This window comes from Kogia breviceps, chromosome 9 (assembly GCF_026419965.1).
Source record: "Kogia breviceps isolate mKogBre1 chromosome 9, mKogBre1 haplotype 1, whole genome shotgun sequence".
NCBI classification, from domain to species: Eukaryota; Metazoa; Chordata; class Mammalia; order Artiodactyla; family Physeteridae; genus Kogia; species Kogia breviceps.
The window spans coordinates 20843638-20865124 of NC_081318.1; the positions used below are offsets into that span (position 1 = coordinate 20843638).

At 54.5% G+C, this 21487-nt stretch overlaps 1 protein-coding gene across 3 annotated transcripts in view; it reads left to right on the forward strand.

The window, feature by feature from the left end:
• PLXNA4 (plexin A4) overlaps positions 1-18712 on the forward strand; it is a 464525-nt gene extending 445813 nt beyond the window's left edge. For all 3 annotated transcript variants that reach the window (XM_059074236.2, XM_067042137.1, XM_067042136.1), the window contains 5 exons: positions 1058-1248; positions 2335-2504; positions 6466-6678; positions 13347-13497; positions 15665-18712. In XM_059074236.2, coding sequence (XP_058930219.1) covers positions 1058-1248; positions 2335-2504; positions 6466-6678; positions 13347-13497; positions 15665-15760 — 821 coding nt within the window. In that variant the 3' untranslated portion in view covers positions 15761-18712. The remainder of the gene's footprint in view (positions 1-1057; positions 1249-2334; positions 2505-6465; positions 6679-13346; positions 13498-15664) is intronic.
• Positions 18713-21487: the final 2775 nt, after the last annotated feature.

The following is a 21487-nucleotide window of genomic DNA, read 5'->3' on the forward strand; positions in this document are numbered from 1 at the left end:
TAACTCGTTATCAAACGTCAGGTTCATAATAATCAGTGAATTAAATAATTATTATTTCCCCCTATTATGCAGATTAGCAAATTATAACTCAGATGCACAGAGGCTAGATGACGTGTAAAGGTCACACGCTATGAAGCAGTTGCGGGAAGGTACAGACCCAGGTCTCTGCTCCTCGGGGTGGGGGAAAGGGCGCCGGATGTGGGCTGGAAGTGTGGAGTGCCTTCTTACCAGCAAAACGGGGATTGCAAAAACTACCAACTTCACGGGATGGTTCTGGAAAATAAATAGAAGACAACATAGAACGGTGGGCTTCCCTGGTGGCGCAGTGGTTGAGAATCCGCCTGCCGATGCAGGAGACACGGGTTCGTGCCCCGGTCCGGGAAGATCCCACGTGCCGCGGAGCGACTAAGCCCGTGAGCCATGGCCGCTAGGCCTGCGCGTCCGGAGCCTGTGCTCCGCAACGGGAGAGGCCACAACAGTGAGAGGCCCGCGTACCGCAAAAAAAAAAAAAAAACATAGAACGGTGCCCGCACACAGTGGGGCTTGCCTCTTCTTTACCCGCTTCAACACTCATCCCACCACACCTCACGTTTCAGCAAATAAGTGGGAGGAACTGGTCCAGGCGAGAGGGGCGGATGAAGGTACACAAGTGACAGGGCGATCACTAAGGTGGTCAACCGTCATTTGGGGAGACAGGCTCCCTGCTCTTTCATTGGTACTTACCTGGCTGCACAGAGCACACCCTGAGACTTGAGAGCTCTTATAAGGAAAGTATAAAAAAGGACAAGCTTATATTTTTACAAATTGAGTAACAGGGGCTGGAGAGATGCAAGTGCAGGAGGGAGGGGAATCTGAGTGGGTGGAGGAGCCACAGAGAGTTTCCCGGAGGTGGTGGGAGAGCGCCCCAGATTCGGGAAGGGACGAAAATGAGGCAAGGTGGCAGCGCCTGCAAATGCAGGAAGGATCGGAGTTGGCCTTGGCTGGAGCCGAGGTGTGTCGTGAGCAGTGGGCCGGAAGGCTGGGTGGCCTTACCCGCGTGGGGTGCTTGCATTGGCAGAAAACATGATCCGGTACACGGGCAGCCCTGACAGCCTCCGCTCACGCACACCCATGATCACCCCTGACCTGGAGAGTGGCGTCAAGATGTGGCACCTGGTGAAGAACCACGAGCACGGGGACCAGAAGGAGGGTGACCGGGGGAGCAAGATGGTGTCTGAGATCTACCTGACACGACTGCTGGCCACTAAGGTATGGGACTTCAGACAGGGTGCGGGGCACCTGTGGTTTATGGGACGGGACCGCCTCACCTCACAGAAATGCCACAGCTGGCAAATGCCTAGCATCCCTGCTGGTGGCCCCTCTCTCATCCATTCACGCAGGCCCTGCTGAGCAGTGCCGGTCTCTTTCCCAGCACAGAGCCTCAGAAGCCTTCTCAACCCAGTGCTGCAGCCAACGCCCCCCATACTGGATCCGTGCTGGCGTGCCGTCAGGAGTTTTGATTCCGTCCCTTCTCTTGCCTTTGCTCAAACAGAGAGACACTACCACGTGTATTCAGTCTTCGGCCATGCCTTATGGAAGAATGGCTGTTTCTCTGGGCTGTCGTGATGGAAATTGGGGCTCCATCAGTGACTTTCCAGGCACCGTTTCTAATCCTGGTTCTGGGGACATCCAGCACGGATCCAGTATGGGGGGTGTTGGCTGCAGCACTGGGTTGAGAAGGATCCTGAGGCTCTGTGCTGGGAAGGAGACCGGCACTGATCAGCAGCGTGTGCCTGCATGGATGAGAGAGGGGGCACCAGCAGGGATGCTAGGCATTTGCCAGCTGTGGCATTTCTCTGAGGTGAGGCAGTCCTATCCCAGTTAGTCCCTCACTCCTGAGACTGGCCTCGGCTCTGCTCTCTGCAGAGGCAAATGAGTAACTGTGCATTAGCCGGCGTGAATAATGCCTAAACAGAACCAGCAGATTGTGTTTGTCTGCTCTGACGGAGTGAGTTGTTCATTAGCATTTGTGAAAAGTGCTAAAATAACACCATCAAAGGGTGTTAAACCAAACCGAGTTGTTGGCAGAGGAAGGCCTCCTTAGGTCCAGTTATCGGTGTTATGTCTATTTTCCACGTGCCGGGGAAATGTAAAGCTGCTCGAGACAGATGCAGACGGCGGGTAGGGGGAGGGTGCAGATTTCACATATGCACTTGCAGGAACTCACCCAAGCAGGCGTGGCTGTGTGCTGTCCTCCCCTCCGCCCGCCATCTGGGAGGCCAGTCGATCTTAAAACCCAGCCTCAGAGCTCACGGGGCAGGCGAGCTGTGTCCGAACTTGTGCCCTCCTCCGCAGGGCACACTGCAGAAGTTTGTGGACGACCTCTTCGAGACCATCTTCAGCACGGCACACCGTGGCTCCGCCCTGCCCCTGGCGATCAAGTACATGTTTGACTTTCTGGATGAGCAGGCAGACAAGCACGGCATCCACGACCCGCACGTCCGCCACACCTGGAAGAGCAACTGGTGAGTGAGGGGCGAGCAGAGGATGAACCAGGAGAGGCCAGCGTGGAGTCCATGAGCTCGGGCGGGGCTCAGGCCTTGGAGAGCGGGAGAGGGGCCGTGGCCCACCTTCCCAGCAGGGACTCTGCCCAGGCGCTCTCTCGGGGCCTCCATCTCCTCCCCGATTATTTGTGTGCTCACTTCCTCTCTCCCTTCCCTCTAGTCAAATCATCCTTCTTTCCTATCAGTCAGTCAGTCAGCAAACATTTAACCAACTAAAGGAGCAAAAATGAACATGCCAGATGTGGCAGCCAGGTGGCTCTCACATCCAGGTCCCTCCCCTGTGCCTGACACTACATTAGACCCTGAGGCTTCTGCCCTCCGTGGGCTGACAGTCACGGGTAAGAGACAGGAGGGCAGCTGTTCGGACAGAGAGGCACATGCGACAATAGGGGATGCATATGTGCGGCTGGATGGTAGAGGGGCAGCATCTCACAGCGACTCTTAAGTGGAGTTTGAAGCACATCTAGGAGTCATCTAGGTGAATGAGGAGTGTTTCCGTTCTATTCATGAAGTGGTCTTCCCTTTCCACAAACCCCCTTCCCAAACTCCCTTTGGGGAAGGGACCGTCCCATAACCGTGTCTTTGAGACGAGGGAATCCTCTAAGTCCTAAATGACCCTCTAGGTGTCTCACCATGGTCCCCTCTCTCCTTTAGCATATGTCATCCTTTCCCTTCATTTGTGTGTCCGTTGTGTTTGAGACTGCAAGGTCAGACATCAGTATTCAGCTCTTGTGATGGAACCTTGCACAAAGCTGGGACTCAATAAATATGGATGAAGATGCAGGGCCAAGATGGTCTCTACTTGAGAGTTCTACCTGGGATAAAGCTGCCTTATATTTGGTCCCTTCGGTGCCAGAATCCCCTCCCAGTAGTTTTACACGGTCCCTGTCCTGGGGTGCTCTTCCCCAGAACATTCTTCCAAAGCAGCACGAGCCTGCTGCCCAGCACCCAGCAACTGCTAGGACTGACATGGCACTAGGGCTCAGCCAGGTGCCCTGACAACCAGCCCCAAGCCCCAAACCAAAACCTAGATTTAGGCAGAAGTCAGCCTGTGGCACTGAAACGTTAGCTAATGTCGGGTGCTCCGGCTTCTCCTCTCTTTCACCCGAAGCATAGTGCATCGCTACTAACATTGGGAAATCAGGCAGGTTCTGAGCTTTGGGCCATAGAACTGAAGAGTAGGGTTTGCTCCCACAGTAGTTCTAGGTGAGAGAAGATCTTGCATCGTGGAGTTCTTGCAATCTCTCTGAAATAAGACTCTTAGACTCTGGATTTCCCATGTAGTACAGTACAGTACACTGGGTGAAGGCTGTTCTCTCCTCTGAAAGGCCTGCAGGTCTTGTCCCTTGCAGTGCCTGCCTCTAGGTTAGACTGCACTGCATTCTGCCCATGTTTTTAGCATGCCTCTGCAGAGCTGTTCCAAGGGCGTGCCCCCGATCTACCCAGTCTGCTTCTCTCTGCCATCAAGTCTTCCTACTTACCACCCCAGTTGAATGTCTGCAGCCTTCAGAATTCAAGGAATGCCCTGCCCAGACCTTATCCAGATGCTGGGAGAGCTGGTATTTCGAATACATCCCCCCTTGCTCTTGTAGCCCTTTACAAGTACATCCCACTGAAATGGTATCTAAACTATTGGTTTTCAGCTCATACCTCCCGCGTGGGTAAGGTAAGGGCACCTCCAACGATGAGATGCCATCAAGTCCTTGGAGGGAGGGCAGAACCTTCCTTCCTGCCCGCTCTTCCAAGTGCCAGGTGTTACCGTAACAAGCTCCAGTGTCAGTGAAGGAAAGCCTGGGCAGTAGACAGCGGTACCAGCTCTCAGGTGCTCTCACCAGAGGACACGCTCCCCCGACCCTGATCGTGGCCACCTGGCCAAGACCAACTTAGTCCAGGAATTATGAAGTCTGCATATTGACTTAGAGTTAATTGTCCCTGATTGAAAAGAGATTGTTTCTTTATTCCTAGCCAAAGTTGTTAACTCATTCTCTCCCCTACTCCCTCCACATTCCCCTGCCTTTTCTCTTTTAAATAAACCTCCTGCTCATTTAGCCTGAGTGGCTGCAATCAACCAGAGATTAATACCACCCCTAATGTTAATAATATGCTAATATTTCATTAGGCAGGAGCTGCTGTGGTTTCCCTGTCTGATTTGCCTGTCAGCACAACTGGCTGAAGGAAGGGGAATGTTGGGGAGAAACAACCAATGCAGCAAATACGGGCTCCCAGAGTCCCTTTCCAGGTGGGACTTCCAGAAATGGGAAGACGTAGACCGGAGACTTCATCAGCTGGGCAGCCGGGAGTCCTTCATCCGGGGCTCTGAGGCCAGCTCTCATGGTCTCCCCTGGGCAGTTGCAGTGACCCTGACTTTCCCCTGAGTGTCAGAACTTTCTGTTCCGTCCCTTCATTTCCTCTTCTGGATTTCCCAGGATGAAACAAGTGCCACTTACCATTGTTAGACCTCGGTGCCGCCTGCACGGCCCACTTTGTGGGAATGCTTGTTGACTGACTGGCAGTCTTGAATATGAGGCCTTTTACTGTATTTTAGCATTTGTCGTATGTACGTGCTGGCTGCTGGGAGATACAACAAACAGAGAAATCTTGTTCTTGCTGGATTGAAATAATGTAATTCAAAAGAGTTTAAGTTCGTAAGAGGCAAGCCAAACACACGCAAACATTGTAACTGTCATTACCAACCTTGAGGACAGCAACCGAGCAACAGTAAGCATCAGGGCACATAGCGGGAGGTGAGGACGTGGAGGCAGATCCAGGGAAATAAGCATGCCTTATTGGTGCCTTGCTGGGTGCCACCCGTTTCCTGACCTGCGCCTCCACAGGCTGGATGGGAGCCGCAGAATCCGAGAGCCAGTAGAGTACAGTCAAAAGGGGCAGGTGGGCAGGTTCTGCCTGATGCCTCGGGACCCTTTCGAGCAGCAGATAGGTGGCTCAGTTAGCAGACCGCGCTGCAAGTTTCATCTCCTCTCTGTCTTTGTTTGGCTCACTCCCCTTTGGCAGTACCTTCCTCTCCTCTTCCTTCAGCTTTCATCCAGCTAAGGAACACCTCTGCATCTCTGAAACTGAGACCCTTAAGTGTCGTCCTCTCTGTGAAGACTTTCCAGATAATGTCCCTCTGGGTAGACTTGCTCACACCTCCCTGGCTCCCACACTGGACCCCACCCATCCTTCAGGTCCAGCACCCAAAGTTCTTGGTTGCACGTCTGACATCCCCATGAGCCCAGCAGTATGCAGACTTCTGGAGGACAGGGGATGGGTCTTATTCACACTGGACCCCCAGTTGCTAGCATAGCTCCTGGGATACAGCAGGTGCTAACTGGAAGAAAGGGAGGGGAAGGAGGGAACACAAGGGGGCAGGTGAGAGGCCGGGAGTGGGGTTTGTCCAGCATGCCAGCTTAGGGATGGGAATCAGTTAGCTCCACTTGAACTGTTCAGTGCCAGGGCCCTCACCATGTAGGAACAGACGCCCATACGACCAGGCAGGAAGGGCGTGGCTTCTTCCAGTCATACAGTAGAGGGCAGAGAATAAGATACAAAGCCCAGGTTCCAGGCTATTTAAGGTTTGCCAACCAGACATGCCTTGTATCTGTGGCATGGGGGGCAGACAGTGGAATAGAGAGTCAGAAATTCCATTTTCTAGTACCTGTCACGGCTGCCTCGGACCCCAAAGCCTTGCGTTCTCAGGGCAGACGGTGAGTCCTGTGGTCCAGGCTGGGCATCGAGCCCTCGAGTGCCCGTCAACACTGTATCTCTGAAAAGATCGTTCCACCTTGCTGATCTCCACGTCCTCTGAAAGTGAACTGATGACATAGAGAAGGCCCCTCAGAACCCTTGCTTCCCAGGGAACTCTCTGGGTCAATGTACAGTGCCCCCCAGCTCCCTTGACCATCTGCCTCTTCCCTCCACACAGCCTGCCCCTGAGGTTTTGGGTCAACATGATCAAGAACCCCCAGTTTGTGTTTGACATCCACAAGAACAGCATCACTGACGCCTGCCTCTCGGTGGTGGCCCAGACCTTCATGGATTCCTGCTCCACATCGGAGCACCGGCTGGGCAAGGACTCGCCCTCCAACAAGCTGCTCTACGCCAAGGACATCCCTAGCTACAAGAACTGGGTGGAGAGGTGAGTGCTGGGCCAGGGAGCCCAGGTAGGCCCCGGGCCGCAGCAGGCAACTTCCTTGGTGGATGTGGGACCCCTTCCTTCCCCTCTGCAATGGGCAGGGCTTGCAGACTGGCCCTGCACGAAGCCCCAGCCTGCAGTGGTGACACCCACAGCCCGCGGACCCAGTACTGTCAGCTGAAACAAGGATGGGACATGGCTAGAAGTTGCCACTGTGCTCTGCTCCCCTGCATGGAGGGCCCAGCTCTTTCTAGGTCCAGGAAGGAAATAGAGTTCCCTGCTATGATGCCCACTAAAAAACGAAAAAAAAAAAACCAGAAAGGCTCTAAGGGACCGAATAACATCCTGCCACAGACAGGCTGGAGGCATGTCCCCATCTGCCCCGTCCATCTGGCAGTTCTCCCAGTGTCCTGTGGGGACGTCCTTGTCACAGTCCCAGTCCCCTGACTCTCAACATGATGAACTCTTGATGCCCGGGCCCTTACGGTGCTTTCCCAGCCATGGTGGCCCTAATCGAATCCAGTCTCAGCCGTGCACCTGTGATGGGAGGGCCACCTGTACGCTGTGGAGCTGGGTTCCTCTCGGTACAAAGCTAACTCACGGTAAAGAACATTCATGCTTTGTCTGGGCTGTCAGCTCCATATGCCAAGCACCTGAGCTAAACAACTAGCTGAAAGTCTATTTATTTATTCATCATAGTAGCTCTGGAATATGAGGACAGGCTTTATAACCTCATTTTGTGCCCATGAAGGTGAAGAACTAGACATACAGAATGGTTGAGTAATCAGTCCAGGATGACTTAAGTGGCCAAGAGAAAAGTAGATCCCCAAATTCAGCTGACTCCCAAATCTATTTTCTTCAATTTATGATACTTTTAGACTGGGCTTTTGCCAACCCTTATGGTATCTGTGTGAATTAAGGCAGGTGCCCCTTCCTACCAGACAATGTGGCCCCATGCCAGGATGCATGGTTTGTTGAGTGACAGGCTAGCTGTCAGTCCTAGCTCACCCTCTCAACCAAGCACGTTTGTGCAGTGAACAACCTGCACACCTCTACATGGCGGTCTTGATTTTAGAGTCCCTCTCTCTTTCTTCTAAGTAGCTTAAAGATAGGAAACCTGGATGAAAACTCCAATTTGGTGCTTTTTTGAAGAGTCAGAGGCCAGAAATTGTTCTTGACTCAGTGACTGAGACAAAATGAACAATATTGTTTCACCCATGGCAGAGAGACAGTCTCCGTCTTTAATAGTTGAAAATTGCCTTCCCTTTTACAGAGGGAATAACCAAGAGCGGGGTGGGATCCTGGCCACCCCAGTAACATAGTTCTGCTGGAAGAATTGCATTTTGTTTTCCCTCTCCCTCTGTTCTTTGATATCTCCCCCATCCCTTCCTGCTGATGCACGTGGTGGGCTTCCAGCCTTGGCTGTCGAAGAGAGAGCTCACTCTTTTGTCCTCGTATCTGATTATGTCTGAGTCACCAAAGAGGCTCTTACCTCCCCCTGCGTCGACAGTGGCTCATTCTTCTGACAACAGAGCTGCCAGGAGGAGCAAGCTCTCCTGTGTGGTCAGCTGGCTCTTCAGCAAAGAGAGAGAAGAAAGAGGCAGCAGCTGGGCTCTGGTTATCCCTGTCCTGGTGCATAGTCACTGCAATGGGACCTCGGGCAGGGAGGGAGAAAGCAGGGATGTGAAGGGCTGGGAGCATTTATGGAACATCTGTGTAGAGGATACTTCCCCAGAATGGCCCGGTTAGTCAGAGGTGAGAATAATGCACGTGCCGGGCTAATGGTCTCCCTTTCACTTGGTGCTAAATGAGATTCGTGCCACGCAGCTGCTATAGGTCACAAGTAACCCCAGTCCATTTGGTTATTTTTAGGAGTGCCTTGATGGTCTCCATTTCTTATCCCGCCCGTTTCTTAACAACCAAAGGCACTCTCAGGAAAGTCATCTCTCACTTGCTTGGGGTCCCAAATCATTTCTCCTGCCCTTCTGGGATGAGGGTACAAAGACAGAGGGGTTGGGAAATAGCACAGATAGGTCTGGAGATCAAGCCTAGAGTGTGCTTCTTCCCTCGGTGATGAATGGATCAGTTCCAGTCTCCCTTCCCGAGGAGGCTGGCCTCTGAGCTTGGCTGGCTGCTGGGAAATGAAGTCCAGCAGCACAGAGCTAGCTCAGGACCCACAGCCAGCCTGATCGCCCACCTCGGCCTGCCGAGGGCACCGGCAGCCTCCAGTTCAGAAGAACGATGGTAGAAGGCCCTTTCCTTGTGGCCAGGGCTTGCCCACTTCCCATTTTGATGTTCGGTTGCTGTGAGTGTGCAGACAGCGCACACAGGGCCCAGGCTCACTGCCTCAGTGCTGTAGAGCGTGCCCAGCACACGTCTGGGGGGGCCTGCTGTCCTCACAGCTGAGAAACAGGGTTTATTCTGGTGGCCCTCTCTATAGTGGGGTGGGAAGCATACGGCTTCAGGAGTCCTCACTAACTCTGTTGGTTGAGCAGCCCAACTCACTCTGTCATACCTAAGCAGGCTTTACCTCCTAGAAGTTCTTCATCTACCCATCCCCCTGCCATGCCCTCCCACTCTCCCACATCCCTCCCATCCCCCCACGTCCCTCCCATCCCCCCACATCCCTCCCATCCCCCCACATCCCTCCCCACCTTCTGCTTGTCCTCTCATCCATCCTCCATCACATTCCTGCCTCCAGATACCTTGCATGCTCATGGTTGGTGGCCTCACCGCAGACTCCCAGTCTTTGCTGCCTCCATTCCAAGTATTAGGGGTTTTGCTTACGGCCACGTCTAGTGAAAAGGGAGAAGAATCTCTTGGTTCCCCGGTAGCAACCAACTGCTACCCTCACCTTAGAGAGCAGAACTCAACAGTGTTGTCTCCAAACTGGTGTGTCATGATCCGCAGTAATTTCTGTTTCACTGTCAACAGCAGTAACAGTTTCATCTTAAGAGTGACTGCGTCTCATTTTAAATTGGAATTAACCCCGTGGCCACGGTAGCCTCCCTCACCTGCAGGCACAGGTTTTCCACACAGGGGTGAAGGGAATGGAGCCACAGTTGGGCCCCTGGGAACTGGACCGGGGCTTGCCACTCGCTGGGATGCCATCTCTCACCTGTGTCACACATGAAAAAGGCTAAGAATCTTAAATATTTTAAAATGCCTCCTAAAGAAGCCATCCATTCAACATATAAAACTTGTGACAGTTCACCCTGGGAGCAATCCTGGAGGTGAAGTATGGACATCTCATTAACTTATTCATCCATGGGTCAGACATTTACGGTGTCCATCGTGGGTGCACTGGACGCGCGGGATGGGTTAGACTTGATCCTTCCCTTGTGGTCCTCCTCATGGTCAAGGAGGACACGCAGGCCCTCAGCGAGCCCCATGAGCTGTACCCGTGGGGGCTCAGGGAGCAACGTCCTGATTCTGCTGGGCCTGGGGAGGTCAGTGAATGAACACAGAGGAAAAGACTTTTATGCAGGAGCTTGAAAAGTAAGTATCTGTACATCAGAGCCTTGGGCTCTAAATGTCTTTCACGTCTGCACCTTCATCCTTGAGGTGTTTGAAGGGATGAGGATACTTTGTTCTCCTCTAAGAGTCCAGGGCATTGGAGACCACCTTCTCAATCACTGGGGCCATCCTAAAGGCAGAGATGCGGTGCCCACCATCACACACTGGGTGCATCTCACAGAAGCACATGAATGCAAAACACTGCAGACTGGTCAACAGCAGAGAATCCAGCTCTCTGGGGCCCTGTCCTTTGTAGCAGCTCCTGAGGACCAGTATCAGGACCACAATGGGGCTGGCTGGCATCCCACCTGCTTCCCTTCTGGAGAAGGACTCGCCTGCAAGAGGACATCCCATGGGAGCAAGTTCAAGCACAGGAGCCCAGGCTGACCTTCCCCTCCCTCACTGCACAGCTAGCTGATAAGAGCACTCGTGTGAAGTTCATTAATGGGACATAATTGCATTCTTCACAATCAATAAGGCTGCTCAGTGGCAGAGCCCGGCGCAAAGCCCCAGCACAGCAGGTGCTCAAGAGAAAGCAGTTGTGCACGTGGTGCAGAGATGCCGGAGCAGGGCCACTGTCAGGCTCAAGGGGTGCTGGCCAGGGAGTGGGGTTGGGCAGAGCCCGGGAGAGGAGCAGGGAGAGGTCGAGGCAAGGGCGGCAGAGACCTGCAGGGGGGACGGGCCCACTCAGCTCCAGGCAGGGCTTGGGGCGAGGATGGGCCGAATGTCCGCAGACCTCAAGCCCCACACTCCTCTAGGACATCAGACTGCCCAAAGCCACTCAGCTCAACCCTTTAGAACTCGCTGAAGATGAGGACGTGCGGTGGATCCACTCGTAGGCTTGTGCGTGGCACTGACGTGCACTGGTCCCATCCAGCGCCCTCTGCACACAGGCAGCAGAGGAGGGGCGGGTTGCCCCGTGCAGACCTGACCTCACTATGAGCCGGCATCACGCAGAGCACGTCCAGGCCGGCTGCCCCCATGACTGCAGGTGAGGAGTTAGACCCCTGCCCTCCCACACTCCCCTCTCAACGCCACCTCACACTCTCTCCCTCTCTTTCTCACACAGACTCATTTTCTATATATCCTCTTTGGAGCAAAGGACTGGGCTTTTAGTGCGGTAAAGGCAGGCCATTGCGAAGGGACAGAGTGCCGGGCGACTGCTGTTTCCCGTGAAGACAGTGGTCCCTAACCTGGGCTCTGAGGCCCCTCACAACCGTAAAGGTCGCAGTAGGAGGCCTCAGGCTATTTGCAGAAAGCCTGACAGAGCCGTCCGCCTACCTGTAAGGTTTCACGAGCAGGTAACCGGAAAGGCAGGAGTCCTTGCTTCCGATGACGATCACGTCCCCTCAGGGGGAGCCTGGGGTTTTCCTCGCGGTCAGTAGGTCTGACTGTCCGTGGTGACAGGGTTAACTGTCTGGAGGAAACTCTGGGCCCAGCCACGTTGCCAGAGCTGCGTCTGGCTGCTGGCCACGAGACGGAAGTGAGGGTCGTTTGTTCCTATTTTCTCCCCCCATACGACCTGTGCACGTGACCCTTGACCGGACAAGTGTTATTTGCTCACTAGGCATGGAGTCGCGAGGGGACGATGGCACAAATCTCCTTGGGAGTGGTGAGGTTGGGGCCACCACTGACGCCCTGGTTCTCTGCTATCGAGGGAACATTGCATTTATTGCCTTCCAGAAATAGAGGCAATGCATCGAGTCTCTCACTGGAGCTTTAGCACCTGGGATGTCATTACCTGGAACCCTGGCGCCCCTGGAGATGTTTTGGGGCGGGATTCACACCTGGAAGAGAGTGGGCTCCTCTGGGGTGGAACAGAGCAACCGGGATGAAACAGGACAAGGAGCCGAGGGGCCCAAGGGCTCTGGAGACGGGGGGGGGGGGGGGGGGTGCGAGGGAAGAGAGGACCCCACACTGAAATAAGGTTGTGAAGAAAAGGAAGTCCAAATGAGCCGGAGGCAGGACGGCCTCCACGCAGGGCTGTGGCTCAAGTAGGGCGGCCATGCCTTGCCAATCCTTGCCGACCTGGGGACGCTCTGGCACAAACTGACCTGTCGTTCACACAGGCCCTTGAGCATGATGCTGGAGTAGCACACGAGTGCCACCTCTGATAGCCTGTCACCCAACTCCTGGGCACCTAGGGGCAGAGGTGAGGGTGGGGACAGGACTGAGAGATTCATGGTCAGCACGGTAAGGGATGCAGAGGGAGAGATGCAGGGCTGAGGTCCAGGGTGAGAATGAACCAGAACCTCTGAGAATACGCCCTCCACTCACCTGATCAAGCCTTGAGTTCTGGGAACCCATGGCCTGTCACTGTCACCTGCACTTTCCCAGGTGAGAGTGAGTGACTCTCCGAAAACTTTGTTCCCCAGCCACCTCGCCTGCCTCACCCTAGTCCCCGCCCTAGTGACTGTCCCCGCCCCCCTCCTGTGTTCTAAGCTCTCAGGCTCACTCGCCCCAGCAGTGAAGCCACGGGCATTCAGCGTGGGCTGAGCTGGGACACCACAAGGACTCCTGGGGGTGCTGCCCCACAGCCCTGACGCTCCCCCACCTTTGCAGGTGCCTGGTCTCTTTCACGTAGCCCACAGCCGAAAGCACCTGTCTTGGGGGGCACCAGGGCCCTTCAGTCCCTCATTAGGAAAAGACACAACTCCCCTCTGGTGGGAGAGTTGGGGCTTGCTGCATAAAATGTCAAACTGCAGAAATTAAAAGTGTAAATGTTGGCATCTAATTAACCAGTTGACAGGAGTGCACAGCTGCAAGTGACAGTGACTGACTGCCTTCTGCCAGCCTCTCCCCGCAAGCGGCCCCCAGCCCCACCCTTCTCCTGGCTAACCTCAGAGAGGGGAGAACATCAGGGCAGGGCAACTGCCTAGAAGAGCCTTAAGGACCCACGGAGGGGATGTCATGCGTCTGTGGGAGGGGGAGTTAGAAGGACCCACAGGGCAGACTGGACCACTCTCCCGGGGGCCGGGAGCAAAGCCAGTGCCGGAGAGAGTCACTCCTTTCTCCTGTCCCCACCCTGCCCACCCCGCCCACCCCCTGACAGTGTCTCGGTCACCCTCCGAATCTGCTGCCCCAGGCCCGGCGCTGGGAGTTTCCACCTCTCCTCTGGCCCGAATGCACGGTTCCTCACTCCCATGCCTTGGCAGGTATTACTCAGACATCGGGAAGATGCCGGCCATCAGTGACCAGGACATGAATGCGTACCTGGCTGAGCAGTCCCGGATGCACATGAATGAGTTCAACGCCATGAGCGCGCTCTCCGAGATCTTCTCCTACGTGGGCAAGTACAGCGAGGAGGTGAGCCCTGCCCTGCTTGGGGCCCGCTGGGAAGGACTGGCACAGAGACCCAGAAATCCCTGCCTGGAGCAGCCTCTGTGCCCAAGAGCACCAGGCCAGACACACCCCTCCCCCACGTCTGCTGGGGAAACTCTACCACCCAGGACTTGGGGGCTGTGCTCTAAAGACAGGGAGGCTAGAAACATACCAGTCTATCAGTTCTACACTAATCCCTGTTCTTTTCAGATATATAGATCAAGTATCTCTTTTGTTTTTTTCTCTTTATTTTTTCTTCCCTGCTATTCCCTCTCCTTTATTTTTTCCCTTTCTCTCTCTGATCTAATTCTCTTTAAGCAAGCAGTTCCCCACTTCCATGGGCAGGTCATAAGGAATAGGATAGGACAGGACAGGACAGGATAGAATAGAATAGAAAACAAGATGATAGGGTAGGAGAGAATCAGAATAGATACAGACCAGAGCAGAAGGGAGTCTGTTTTTAGTTGCTGCATTCCCTACTTAGGAAACTTCATCTGGGGTCACTGCCCCTGCAGACACTGCCTGCTTTCTGGCCAGCACAGTGGTGCCTACGGTTTTCTTGGTCATACCGGTATAGACCAGGTAGGGTCAGAACCCAGGCTCCCCATGCCCGAGCAGCAGCACAGCTGCCTTGAGAGTGGAAGGCAGTAACAGGAGCTGAAGCCAGGGCCCCGGGTTCTCTACTTCCTCCCAGCCTCTTTCGCGAGGGAGGGTCTAGGAACTCTGGATTAAGCAAGGAGCCCCAGCAGGGCCCAGGGCCTGGTGTCCACAGGCCACGAGCAGCATAATGCTGTGAACCTCAAGTGCAGGGAAAGGCAGCAGTGGGTCCTTTAGGGGAGGGACCCCAAGGCCAGCCTGTGGGCCAGTGCTAGTCCAGGGCAGTTTCCACCTGTCTGTGGCCACATGATAAGTGAGGACAACATAGAGTAGGCCAATATATGAGTGCCCCTGTCTCATCTTGGAAAGGACTGTCCCTTAGTCTGCAAGTTCACTCGTCTACGGTTGGTATTAAAATGTCCCATCTTTATGAAATGTTGGGGCCAGTCACTGGTGGTTCTTGGCCAGCTAAGAAGTTGGCAACTCGCTTGGTCTCCCCATTTAAAAATTTATTAACTGGGCCAGGAAGTCCAAAGCTCTGGGACCCTCCCCTCAAGCCTTCAGCCTCCTCTTCCCTCCTGCCCCTCCCCTCCCTGCTCCCTCAGACCCCAGGACCCGTAGAGAGCACCCCTGCTGTCACGTGCCCCTGCTGGAGCCAGCATTGTGTCATGGGCGCTTACATATGTTACGCGACTTTATCCCCTCTCCCAGAGCAGCCCGAGAGGGAGTCACGCGTCCCATCTCATTGTACAGATGAGGAAATGAGGGCTCAGAGAGGTTACGTGTTTTGCCCCCCATCACCCGGCCAGAAACTGGTGGAGCCATTGTTCAATCCTACAGCTCCTGAGTCTGAGCCAGATTCTAATACATATTCCTTCATGTGTCCACTAATGCTCCGTGCCATTGTCCTCTGCCACCCATGTAATCTCAGCAAAGGCTGTGTAGACATTGTCCGTTAGGTGCCAATGACCAGTAAAGCCTAAGACGTAACTCTCCGAGGGATACTGGTTTCTTAACAGCCTTTGCAAAGGGGAGCCAAATAACTTTCTAAATGCGGAATTTCAGGCCTTGGGTTGCGGACGAGGAAGACGTTCCTTTTTCACAAGGGGGTGGGGGGGTGGAGGAAAGTCTTGATATCATGAAATGCATAGTCACCCCGAGACACTGAGCACGGTACTTCCCGCTGGGCATGGACCTGTTTGCTGTCTAACCCGTAGGTAACTGCAGCAGCCTGGCACAGGTGTCTTCTGCCCTCTCTCCGCTGTCTTCCGTGGGCAGTGAAATGTACACGTATTCAGACATGCTGGTGCATGCGCTGGCATCCTGCGCTCGCTGACACCTGGGTGCCCACACGTTTGTTCCCTGTGCCCGAGCGCTGCCCCGCACCTCCCCACCCTGTCACCCAGGCCGTCTGCCTCCCCGGCCGCCTCGTGTGGGCCGCTTCACCTGCACACATCCTCCCAAACCCTCTGACCGCGTCCCCCCTCTGTATGTACCCTAAGAACACAGACACACACGCAAACGAGTGACCGCCCCGTTCTTGGCTCTTCAACAGATCCTTGGACCTCTGGACCACGATGACCAGTGTGGAAAGCAGAAACTGGCCTACAAACTAGAACAAGTCATAACCCTCATGAGCTTAGACAGCTGAGAACCGTCCTTCCAGGCACCCCCTGGAGGGAGGGACACACCAAGCCGTGCCTCAGTCTAGATTATCATCTTTACCAAGTGCAAGTTCCGACTGGCGTCAGCAGCATCCCCTGAGCAGCGCTGTCTCCCTCCCTCTCTCTCTCTCTCTCTCTCTCTCTGCCTGTTTCTGTCTCTCTCCTTCCTGGATCCCCCCTCTTTCAGTTGCTCTACCAACATGACTGAGCCAAGCCACCGACCCTCAGTTAGTCCAGGACGGCCCGCCTGCGCCCCACCCCACCCCCCACCCCGTGAGGGACCAGAAGACATCAGAGGGGGCCCTCTCTCCCCGCTGACCCCACACATCAGCAGCAGGGCCCGAATATGGATGAGGAGCCGCGGACGCAGGATGTTTCTGTACTGCTACTTCACCTTCCACGTTTTGATAGCCCCGCATTGAGCCGAACGCTGGCCTGAGGACGAGGCAGTGAGCTCTGTATTATCTTCACTGGGAAGACGTCTCCTGGCCCAGGTTTCCATCTCCAGGGGCTCTGTCAGTGGCGTGGTCCCTGTGCAACTGTGAGAAGAAAGGCTGCACCTCCTGCGTGTGGCTGGAGTGGGGAGCGTGAGGCGTCGTGGGGTGCCTCGCAGGCTGTCTCCCACTTGTTGGGTTGGCATCCAGAGGCCTTTTTGTTCCCTTCCAATCTTCTTGGAGCCTTTCCAAGTGCCCATAGGGCCCTGCCTGCCCAGTCTCCTCCCGGCCGTGGAAAACCAGACAGGAGAAAGAATAGCAGTTACAGCCCACTGTGGAGATCCTCCCAGCCGCCCAGTCTGGCTCACAGCGGCAGATACGTAACACGTAGAGGGAGAAAAGAAGAGAGATGCATCTACCCTGGAAGCAGAATTGGTTGTTTTCCATTTGCCTCCACATGCTAACGAATCACCACCATAGTCATGGGTCTGATCCCTTGCAGATCCCCGAGTGCCGTCTAGAGGACACACCTCCATCCTCATCAGGGGTCAAGGTAAAATGCCGAGTGCATCTGGGAGATTCTACCTCCAGCTGTCTCCATGGCTCCATCCCCACCGTCCTTCCTGAGAACTCTGTAGAAAGTTGGGGCAGACAGCCTCGCCCCTGGCTCCCTGCAGAATCTGGTGCCGTTGCAGATGCAGATGACTTTGTCTCTGGACTGTTCAGGCCTCCTTGGGAATTACTTCATCAACATCTCAGCTGTCTCTTTTGTCACTCTCCTCCCTCAGCTCTTCGGCAGTCATCATGGAAAGAAACAGCCTCACAGAGACAAGCCAGAATGCCAGCCCAACTCAGTCCCGGGTTTGTCGTGTTTGGGAAGGACCTGGCCGGAAAAGCGAGGAGGGACACACAACTGACCTTGGCTCTGGCATCTGTTCCTCCATCTTTCCTTCCATCCACAGATACATCATTTTAGCCAGCCAGACTAATGTGTGCTCAGACACGTGTCCTAGGTGAGCAGGGCCTATAAGTGAGAGACGGTCTGACGGAAGATCGTGGAAACCTATAACCTTGAAGGGACCTTAGACAGCATCTCCATCTGTGGTCCAGTCTCTGCCGTAGACTCGCCTGGCAGCCCCGGTGTGGAGCTGTACACCACTCTGGGAGGCAGGCAGCAGCATCATCTCAGGTGGGGTTGGGGACAAGGTTCCACAGTCCCGCCTTCACTCCCCGAGCATCAGACATCCTCCCCTGCCATCCACTCCACAGGGGCCCCACGTGGAAAGAGGAAGGAACCACACCATTTCCAGCAACATCTGTGGAGCGCCCTGTGCTTAAAGAATGCTATAGCCCCTTTGGATATGAGCACGTTTGTGTGTGTGATCTCATGTGCACGTGTGTGTGTGCGTGTGTGTCTGCCCCAGGAGTAGGCAGAGAGCTCAGGAAGCTTTCTTGTCCTATCGGGGATTTGAAGCATCTCCCTTCTCTGCCCTTGCTCACCATTCATTCTGCAACTTCGGGACATTTCAACACTTGTTTTCTGTGCTGAGTGCAGAGGGGTGAGGTCACCTCTCCATAGGAAATCAGGGTGGTCACTGGCCAAGGGGATCCTGGACAGGAGGACTGGAGGCCGGGCGGTGGTGACGCAGAGCAGGGCGTGACGTGGCGTCGAGCAGGACAAATGATGGGCAAAATACAAGTAACCTAACCAACGGGAAGAGGAGAATGAGAAAATATGCATGTCAAGGGGGAAAAGCATAACCAAAGGTTTTGGCAAACGAAGTGCCAGGTGAAGAAGCATGGAATTTCTACCCTTGATCATTTGATCTCCTCCCCAGAAGCCACAAGCCCTGGCAGGCCAGGAAAGAAGCATGCGGGAGGAGGGCTGAGGAGGCACCTGGGCCGCTAAATATTTTTGCACATGTGAAGGGGTTGGGGAGAAGAAAGACACAAACATATTTAACACAGGTGTGCTGAATGGAAGCTGTGAGTTTAAGTATGTGTGTATGAGTGAGTTTTGATTTATTTTTTAAGTTTTGCACAGTTAGAGAAAAAAAAATGAACAAGTAGAAAAAAGACTGTTATCATGGTTTGCTGAAGCTTTTCTTTTTTTACCGGATTATTACTATTGTTTCATTGTCGGTACAAATTTTTTCCCCATGTGTTTGTTGTAAGAGAAACTTCAGTCACCTCGGAGAAATGTCAGGAAGAAAGAGGGGAGAATGGACAAGTTTCCAAGCCCTCCTCATCTGTCCTGGGGGAGGGGTTTGGGGCAGGTTTTATTTTAATTGGTGGGGTGGGTTGTTTCTGGCGCTTCGTTTGCCCAAAGTCTCTGTGGCCTGCTGGGGGGATGGAGAAAATAGGATCGAATTTCGCAGCGTCACAACCCATCTTCCCCATAAGAGCTCCCTTTCCTTTTGCTGTTTGTTTTCCATTTCTTTTGTTTGGATTCTTGGCGCACGTGTGATACGTTTCAAAGTAAAGACAAGGCAGCGTTGTCAAAAAGCCTCTTTCCCCCAGATCTTCTTTCCACGCCTCCCCTCGGAATGCCCAGCCTCCTCCTGGCAGGCCAGTACGTGCCACAGAAGGGACCTGGGCAGACGGGGTCCTCTGGAAGGGAGGTCTCTTCAAGGCCCCGCCCCGTGTCACAGTTAATGTTCAGGGTCACAGTTCTGTTTAAGGTGGGACCTTTATCTGACTCCTTGAGTTGTGGGCAGAAAGCAGGGGAGAAAAGGCCATGTCTCCTCACCTCCCTTTCATCCCATCTCTCTCACTCTTTCAACCCCTTGAAACCACCAGGGTCCAAAATGGTACCAGGAGATCACAAAGTCAAAATAACTGACCCGGGTGAGGTAAGGAGTCAACGTTGAAGTGAGATGGGATGGCGCCGGGAGTGGCGAGGGGGAGGGAGAACTTTACAAGTTCCTGAGTCTAAAAGAATGGGAGAGGGAGAGAGGCTGGGCAAGTTTACTGCAGGCTGGTCATCTCTCCCAGGAGCACAGGTCTCCCCCAGGTCTGGGCTTTGCCATTCTCTGGACTTCCTTGGAAGGAAAGACCCTGACATTTCTTGGTTAACTGCAAATAGTACCTTTAAGTGAAGTCGGCTATTGTGTCGGTTACTTCCTCAGGAAAACATTTTTTTCTTGCCTTCCGCTATCAAGGTGGTTTGGAAGTCAGGGACCCAGGATAACCTGAGCGTCCCATAGGCCAACCGTGATGCGCACACCCAGAGCCCTAGAGCCTCCCTCTCATGGGCCTGTGGGCCAGTGAGTGAGGCCAGAGATGCTAGAAAGAGAGAACTCAGTTTAAACAGATGCCGACCTTTGAGGCAGACTGTCCTGGACTGTGCCAAGCAGCGGCAGGAGCGAGGTCTCTGATCGTGGCCCTGCAGGCCCAGGCCTCACCTCCCAGGCTGGGATCAGTGTCCGTGTGCTATCCCAGCACCACACCCCCTTCCCCTCACCCTAGGCCCTCGTGCCCTTGTCCCCTTTGCATGCCTGGCCCCTGAGCGTGCCCACCCCAGCAGAACGGAGCGCCCCCTCCCCACCTCCTGCACGCGTAGCCTCGCACGCATAGCCACTAAGTTCAGGAGCTGCTCGGCCCCCCAGGGGACAGCTCCGCCCTCAGTCCAGCCCCCTGGGACCGCCCTAGCCCCATCCAGCCCTCCAAAGCTGCCTCGCCCCACGAGCGCTCGGGGCCCCCTGGTCCAGCCAGGGCCGCTGGGCCCCCCATCAGAGGAGCCACAGCAGTGATTTCCCAAATGACCTCCATTCCACAAGGCAAGTCCTGCTGATGTTTCCAGAGCCCTAAACAACCCCTCGCTCTCAACCTAAAAGGGAAAGTTCCTTACGCCATCTGTCTCAGCTCTTAGGACAAAGGGGCACTTCCTTTGGCCTCACAGGATGCGAAGTCAAATACTTAACGCAGTGAAGGCTACGGTTAATTACTGTTAATCAAAAACAGAGAGCCGTGGAGGGAGAGGAGCTTTGGCCCTGGACCACGGCCCTTCCAGGAACTGAACCCGCCAGTGAGAACCGCAGCACGGCTGTCTGAGAGGCGATCCCATGAATGAAAAGCGTCTAGGTACCAGAGTCTCCACTGTGCCCCCCGCAGACCCGCCCCGGGCACATCCCACCTCCTTCCTGGCCCTTCCTCCTGCTTCTAGTTCACGTCCTCAAGAACCTTCTCTCAGCCCCTCACTTGCCCTGTCAGCTCTCAGGATAGACCACGAAACCCCCCCTCCCGTCTCTCAGCTCTTCCCTTTGTCTTTAAGCCGTAGGTAGGCTGTTTATTTGGGGTCTGCAGTTGTTTATTTTTTGTTCGTGTGTTTTAAGGGTTTCGAGATTAAGGAGGGAGCCCAGGCGTGGATGTAAAATCCAAATACTGGGGTGGGGCGGTGCGAACACCAAACTCTTCACCTGTGACCTCCAGGGGGATGAGGAGAAACTGGAGACCGGAGGACGGGGGCTCCCCCTGTTGTTAAAGAAATGGGTCAGGACATCCCCAGGCGTGGCCATGCCCGGGGGAGCGGCCTCCGTGGCCGCTAACGTCGGTGCCGCTCCCCTCGGCTGGCTGCAGCCCCGCGTGCTAGCCCTGCTCCTCCTGCCCCTGTCGCCTCACCCCACAGGTGCAGCAAACGAGTCATCTTACAGACCGGGAGGCTGAGGGACGGCCACAGGGGGCGCCGAAGAGGCAGCTCCTGGGAGAGGCTGACGCTCTGGAGCCTCTGGAAAACCGAATGACCCCGCCTCCCACTCGCAAAGGAGTCTCTGCAGTAAAAGTTCGTTCAAGAGAGAGCTTTTTTAAACTACAAATCTTTGATCCCCAATAAAATTACTTATTATTAGGGGGAGTATCCAGCTTTTATAAAATGTAAAGGATGCTTTGGTTGTAAAAGTAATACATACTCATTAGAGTCCCAATTAAATTCCTTGAGTAGGCAGGTGACTACGCTAAATCAAAACAAAGCAAAACAAAATCGCGATGAATAAGAAGAGATTTCTGTTTGTACCGGCAGAGACTGAGCTGGGCCGGGGGGTGGGGTGGGGGGAGGCCCGGCGACCTTGGTCAGGCGAGCCCCACCTTCCCGCCACGCTACCCTCTTTCACTTCTCTCTGGGCCGCCCCCGGTGTTGCTGAATCCTACAGCTTCCCCCAAACAGCAGGGAGACCCTGTTAGGGATTCGTTGTGGAGGGACCCCTCTCCCAAGAAGGCAGATGCTCACGGAAAATAGGTCTGTGCAGCTCATCTTCCACCAGTTTCTTTATCTGGAATTAGAAC